At 47.6% G+C, this 6,956-nt stretch overlaps 1 protein-coding gene across 1 annotated transcript; it reads right to left on the reverse strand.

The window, feature by feature from the left end:
• Positions 1-292: 292 nt before the first annotated feature.
• B2M (beta-2-microglobulin) lies at positions 293-6,655 on the reverse strand. The gene is made up of 4 exons (XM_010599688.3): positions 6,523-6,655; positions 2,592-2,873; positions 1,973-2,000; positions 293-791 (listed from the first exon to the last, which is right to left on the reverse strand). The coding sequence occupies exons 1-3, from the start codon at positions 6,587-6,589 to the stop codon at positions 1,987-1,989; spliced, it is 363 nt and encodes a 120-aa protein (XP_010597990.1). The 5' UTR covers positions 6,590-6,655; the 3' UTR covers positions 293-791; positions 1,973-1,986.
• Positions 6,656-6,956: the final 301 nt, after the last annotated feature.

The raw sequence follows: 6,956 nt of genomic DNA on the forward strand, positions 1-6,956 counted from the left end.
TCTCGCCCCTTCTTGGAGTCTGTACACTCACGTCTTGGCCCAGGGAAAAAGAGCTCTGGCCAAGAGACAGAATCCTGGTCTCCCAGCAGACAGCTGCGGCACCTTAACTAAGTCATTTAACCTCTGTGGGCATCAGGTTCTCCATCTGTAACATGCAGACGGCTAAGGCCCCTTCCACTGCAAGCCAATCCCTACCTACGAGGGTTCACACTCTCCTCCGAGTGATATTTGAAGACCATTTCCCTGTTTGAAAACAAATGTGGGGGGAAGTGATAAATTAAGAAACTGAACACATGTTTACCAGACTTTTAATTAGCGAAACAAGATCAAAACCAAATTATGCTTAGCCAAGTTTTAGGTGTGGAAAAATGAATCTTATGTGATAAATGCTTCATCTACTACTACAAATTTCTAATACTCCTGTCAATTTTTCTAAATTTCTAAGCAGAGCATGCAAATTTGAGTTTGGCTCTGAATATTCTAAGTGTCTTATTGTTTAGCTTTGTGTACAGAATGGAGCGAAGAGTTTAGATTTGATGAAGAGGTTGATGTTGAACTTAAGAATTTCCTCCTCCCTGCCCTAGGCTGCCAGTCCTCCTAGCAGTGCCTTCCCAGACACCCCAAAGCTGGGGATGGAGTTCCCAAAGTGAATTCTACAGAAAGATGATATTGTTATAACAGTAATACAATCTCAATTATATGCATGAACTGGAAAAGCATATGAATATTAAAAAAAAAATAAAGAAACAGAATTTGGAATTAGTCCAATCCAAAGGAGGCATCTTCGAATCCTAAAAAAAATAAAAAAGAAAAAAATATTTTACTAACAAATGCATTTATTCTATTTGAATTATAGATGTCTAACTCACTTTTCGGTATAAATCATTTGTAAAACCAGTAGCTGCAGACACCTGTCCAGACCCATTATAGCCCATTAGGTTATCCCATTGGTGCTCCCACAACCTCAGAGGAAAGAATGCTGGTTTTAGAGTTCAGGTCCTGGCTCTGCCATTTAGGAACTGTGTGACTCTGGGCAGGTCAACCCAACCTCTCTGACGTGCTTTCAATTTCTCTGTCCTAGAATGTAATAGGAGATTTAAATGGGTTTTCAGCATCAGGGTACCCTGTGGAGTAAAATTTCACTGAAAACCTGGATTTTCTGCCTTGGACTCCAACTAAAGATACAGAAAAGTCCAAGTTTCTCTTTTCATGCATCTAGAGTTTTTTGCAGATACATCTATTATAGCACCCATTACATTGGGTTATAACAATGTTCCAGGGAGGACTGGGAGCCTCTGGAAGGTGCACATGGTGCCCACACTGAGGCTGGACAGGTGATTAAAGGAAGGGGACACCTGCAGAACCATGTCACTCCTCTCTTCTGACTGAAGAATAAAGGAACTGCCATGTAAAGGAAGGGGGCCCTGGCGGTGCAGTGATTTAGAGATCAGCAGCTAACCGAAAAGTCAGCAGTTCCAATCCACCAGCCGCTCCCTGGGAACCCTTTGGGGCAGTCCTACTCTGTCCTATAGGGCCAGGGCCATTATGAGTCAGAACTGACTCAATGGCAACGGGTTTAGTTTTGGCTTTTTGGTTTTTTACCCAAAGGAAGACAGCAGTTCATTTTCTAAAGGCCCACTTCTCAGCACAGATGCCCAGGGTGGAAATGGCAGAAGAAGATCAAAGCCTTGCAGGTTAACCAGCTGCCTGAGACCTTCCCACATCACGCCAGCAGCTCCTCTGCCCCTCCTTTAGAGGTCAGTGATGCTGGCAGGGCCACACCTGGGGACACAGGCCTCCTTCATGCCACTCCACAGAGGAAGGAAATGTGCCCCAGAGGTTCCTTCCTTCCTCCTGAAATGCGATCCCAATTAACGTCCCCCACACAGCAAGAGTTATCGTGTCAGAGTTGTCTGTAAATGGTCCCCAGGAGAGTGAAACAACAAAGGTTTTCTCAAGATCAGAAACTCACCTCCATGATGCCAGTTAGTTGTTTCGATCTATGAAAGAGAAAATGGAGAAAGAAAAAGAAAACTCAGTTTTACTTTAAAAATGGTATGAATTAACAGATGCCTAAAACTGTTCTAAATAAGGCTGTTAGGACAGCCTGCTGTTCCTAACCAAGAACATCTTGTTTAGAACTACCCAGTGGGTCCCAACCCAGCCAGAGTCCTAGAGGAGGCCAGGACTGTAGGCCACTAGAATAGCAGGGCTTAAAGACAGACTCTCGGAGGCTGTCCTTAGTCCCAGGCATCCATGAGTCTAAGGGAACTAGTAAGAAACACTGGGAGTGTGTGTGTGTGTGTGCGTGCGTGCGCGCCTGCCTTTGTGCAAATGCTGCTGCTGCTTCCTGCTCCCTCTGCAGGGAAGGCCACTGTCAGGGATCCGCTGAGGTCCTGAGCAGATGCCACTAACAGGGCACTGGAGTCACATGATGTTATTGGTTCCTAATCAGAACTTTAATGACATCCCCTGACAATCCCGGTCTGCAGATTTTTTTTTTTTTTTTTTATATCACGGCAGCTTTGTGCCACAGCTATACTCAGATGCAAATGTCTGTTGGCAGTTAAGGCAAGAACTTGAAAACTCACCCCATTTCACTACCATGGGCTGCTGAAGAGCAGCATGCTCCACTCGGCAAGTGTACTCATCCTTCTCGTTGGGGGTGAATTCGGTGTGAACCAGGAGATAGAAAGACCAATCCTTGCTGAAAGACAAGTCTGACTGCTCTACGTTCTCTGTAATCTTCTTTCCATTCTTGTACAGGTCGATTTTAATTTCAGGTGGATGAAACCCAGACACATAGCAGTTCAAGAAGTTTGGCTTTCCATTCTCTGCTGGATGACGGGTATATACCTGAACCTTTGGAGCAACTGGGAAACATCAGAGAGACACAAATGAAAACTGCCAGAATATTCCACAGGGGTCTAACTTGGTCTAGAACTAGATCAAGGCACCAAGAGTTTAAGTTTGATCATCCATCTCTCTCAATCCCATTTCCACTCTGGCCAAACAAGCTTCTCCTTTTCCAAAACTCTACCTCCATTTCGGGAAGCCCTGGTGGCGTGGTGGTTAACTGCTACGGCTGCTAATCAAAGGGTCAGCAGTTCAAATCCGCCAGGCGCTCCTTGGAAACTCTACGGGGCAGTTCTACTCTGTCCTATATGGTCGCCATGAGTCGGAATCGACTCGACAGCACTGGGTTTGGTTTTGGTTACCGCCATTTTGAGGGATAAACCATGACTTAGTATCTTTCCTGCATACATCCTCCTACCATTTACCACTGAGTCAATTCTGACTCATGGTGACCTCAGGTGTCAGAGTAGAACTGTGCTCCATAGGGTTTTCAATGGCTGTGACCTTTTGTAAGTAGATCTCCAGGCCTTTCTTCCGAGGCACCTCTGGGTGGACACAAATAGCCAACCTTTCAGTTGGTAGCCGAGCACTTAACCATCTGCCCTACTGAGGGACTCTTATATAATTCTCCTACACATGCCTTTTTGGTTTTTTCTAACAGATTTCTAGAAGTATCTTACTCTGTTACTGGAGATTGTGCCGAATCTTTAAGAAATTTTCTCTGGAGGCTCTCAAGAACCTTCGATGACTTCTCGGCCTACATAATAACTCCTTACCACATCACTCGAGGCTCCACATGAACTGGCCCTGACCTACATTTAAAACTTCATTTCTTGCTTCACAGCCCCTCCACAGCAGTCACGTGAAACTGCTCGTGTTATGGTACCCTGTTTCAACCCCTCCAAATTTTGTTCTTATTATTTACTCCCCTCCTTTTTGGTTCCTGCTCCTGCCTGAATCTACCCTATCTGACTCCTAATACATATTGTTTAGTTAGGATAGTGTCTTGTCACACAGCAATTGCTCTCTAAGTGGCAGAGTCTTATTACTACCTCCATGGTCAAGTTCCTGAGAGAGTCAACCAAAGGTATATTCCTATCAAGCACACCTCTTTATCCCTTCCCTAATATTGGTATGTGCCAAACCTCTACCTGATTTCATACCCAGGAAGGCGAGCTAGAAAACAAAGAAACAAAATTCAAATGCCTACAGGAGCTGGCAGATACCTTAAATGAGTAAGCTGGCCTGGCTAAGAGACAACAGGGAGGGGTGGGGACTGTGGCAAAAAGGGGTAAAGTGAGAGTGAAATTTGCATTGTTAATCACTGCCCTCAAGTGATTCTTATCACTAGCCAGGTTGGGAATACATTGTATAATACTACAAAAGTGTGGTTTCCAAAACAAGGTGCATGACTAGACTATTCATGGGGATGTGGGAAGAAAATATTATAGAATCTAGTTCTGTACGTTTCATCCAAAATGAAGGTAAGTATTGTTGTTGTGTGCCATCTGGTCGATTTGGACTCACAGCAACCCTATATGACAGAATAGAACTGCCCCATAGGGTTTCCTAGCCTGTAATCTTTAACATCAGGTCTTTTCTCCCATGTGGCTGCTGGGTGGGTTTGAACTGCGAACCAATCAGTTAGCAGCCAAGCACTGAACCACTGCACTACCAGGGCTCCGTAATATAAGTGTTTCTGCTACTAAATACACAGGTTGACTCTAATACGCGTGTATAATTTACTTTTAAATATACATATATTCAGGATACATGATATAAAGGGAAGCTCCCCCCACCCCATGTCCAGGATATGGTAGGGAGAAGAAAGAATACCAGGCTACCCCTGACCAGGTATCTCTGTCTAAAAACACCCCACCATCAAAGGAAAGGTCCACCAAGAGCTAAACTGGGGATCTCAATGAAGTCCTGATTTTTTTTTTTTATGAAGTTAAAAGTTAAGAAAGCTCTTTGCATTTGAGCTCCTAGTAATAATAGCATCATAAATGCACAGAGATCAGAACGCAGCTTCTCTTGCCCGGTATTTTCTCTTTGAGGGAGGCAGGCAAGGTTTTGCTAAGATATCACAGTAATGATCTCTTCTAAGAGGAGGACATGAACATCCAAAAGGCCTGGGTTTGAGTCTGGGCTCAGCCATTTTATTGGCTCTGCAACTTCAGAGGAGTTATTTAAGTTTCTGAAGCTTAACTGAAAAATTAATTTATGCCTGTAGTATAAACCCACACACAAGACAGAAGGGAAAACAGGCTCCCAAAGACAATCACCATTACCATTTTCCTGTGTATCTTTCAGAAATGGTCTCTGTATGGACATTTTTTTAATTAAATTTTTAAAAATGTTGGGTTATTATTTTAAATGACATGTTGTTGTTGCAAAGCAGGGTTTTTGAGAGGGGGAAAAAAATGAGAGGGCCCAGCACATTGCCAGGCACTTTAGAAGTACTCAAGACCTACCGCCTCCTTCACAGCACTGGTCACCATCTTGGATTACCCTTATCAGTGGCTGTGCAACCTCCCTGACTTTGACAAACGTTCCTTTTTTCAAAACTGAAAGTAGAAGCCTGAGTTCATCTTGGAAAGAACCAGGCAAGGAGCCAAACAAGGAGCCCTCTGTGAAGAAAAAGCAACAGGGGCCCAGGGCTGCCTGGCCTGCTCTCCGCAATCTGACAAGGGAAGGTGAGGAAGTGTGTTTCTGGGAAGCACGTAAAGTTCACCTCAGAGGAACTCTGGCAATACCTCTGCAAAATGCCCTGGTCAGGCTCCATTTCAATGCTAAGTGCCATTTACACTGTGTGATAGTTACTTAAACTCTCCCTGCCTCAGTTTTCTCATCTGTGAGCAGAGGATAATCACGGTATTATACCCCAGGCTCATTTTCACAATTAAATGACATAAAGTGAAGCCGTGGTGGCTCAGTGGCTGCGATCCAAAAGGTCGGCAGTTCGAATCCACCAGCTGCTCTTTGGAAACCCTACGGGGCAGTTCTACTCCGTCTTACAGGGTCGCTATGAGTCAGAATCAGCTTGACTGCCACCAGTTTTTAAAGCACTTAAGGTCGCCGGCACGCGGCGAGCTCTCAGTACTGGGTAGCTGCTAGTGTTATTGTTGAAAGAAGTGAGAACGATCGAGTTAATGACGTGAAAGCGCTTTGTAACGGCGCAAAGTATGGATCGGGACTGAGGAGGGCAAGGCGAGCTTGGGTGGCGCCCAGAGGAGGCCCGCAGGCCTGGTTGGGCGGGGGGGGGGGGGGGTCGCAGCAGACCGACTGCGGCGGTGCCCCCTCAAAACCCCAGACACCTGTCTTCGCCGCTTCACAACCCCCAGCCCTCCAGCTGCGCCCCAGGAGCTACGGCCCCTCGGGAAAGCGAAAGAGAAACCTCCCCGCCTAGCCCCTGCCGCTGTGACGCTTACCGACACCCCGAAACTTTGTCCCGGCCCGCCCAGCCCGGGCAGGCCAGAGCGGCCCCCACTCTGGCCGAAGGCGGCACGAAGCGTGCGCCCCGGGCGTGCGCCCTTCCACTCCCGGGCCACCTGCCGCTTCCCCACCCCGAGAGGGAGCCCAGGGCGAGGCCCCCGACTGCGAAGGAGACCTCGGGCGGGTACAGCTAGAGAGGGCCGAGGGCGGACGATCAGGAGGGGCACTCACGCTGCAGGGCGTCCAGCCCGGACAGGGAGGTCAGGGCGACCAGGGCCAAGGCCACGAAGAGACGCATGGTGAACCGAGCAGCCCGGCGCCAGTCGCTGGAGTGCCCGCCCGGCCCCGTGCGCCCACTTATATGCCTCGCACTCCCGGCCAATCAGCGCCCGCACCGCTGCTGGCGTCACCCGTCTCCAGGCGCCCAGCGCCCGGCCAGGTTAGAGAAAGGGACTTTCCCGTTTTCAGTTTCATTTTTTTTGTGTGTTATGAAGTCATGTGATGCTGAGGAAGACTCGGGCTGGACTGGGTGGGTCCGCGCCCTTCGAGCTGGAGTGCGCGCCCGAGCTTGGGGTGCCGTCCCCCATCCTAGGGCTTCAAGCTGGAAGCATTTCGTCCAGCGCCCTCGCTTTGCCAAGGAGACCTAGAGAGGCCAAGTGACACGC

The sequence above is a fragment of the Loxodonta africana genome, chromosome 10, assembly GCF_030014295.1.
Source record: "Loxodonta africana isolate mLoxAfr1 chromosome 10, mLoxAfr1.hap2, whole genome shotgun sequence".
Taxonomy (NCBI): domain Eukaryota; kingdom Metazoa; phylum Chordata; class Mammalia; order Proboscidea; family Elephantidae; genus Loxodonta; species Loxodonta africana.

What these genes read in the sequence shown, in the direction of transcription:
- B2M (XM_010599688.3), bottom strand. Translation starts at nt 6,589, where the DNA reads ATGCGTCTCTTCGTGGCCTTGGCCCTGGTCGCCCTGACCTCCCTGTCC. An exon ending in CGGGCTGGACGCCCTGCAGC is followed by an intron (nt 2,874 to 6,522) that starts GTGAGTGCCCCT and finishes GATGTTTCCCAG; the next exon opens with TTGCTCCAAAGGTTCAGGTA.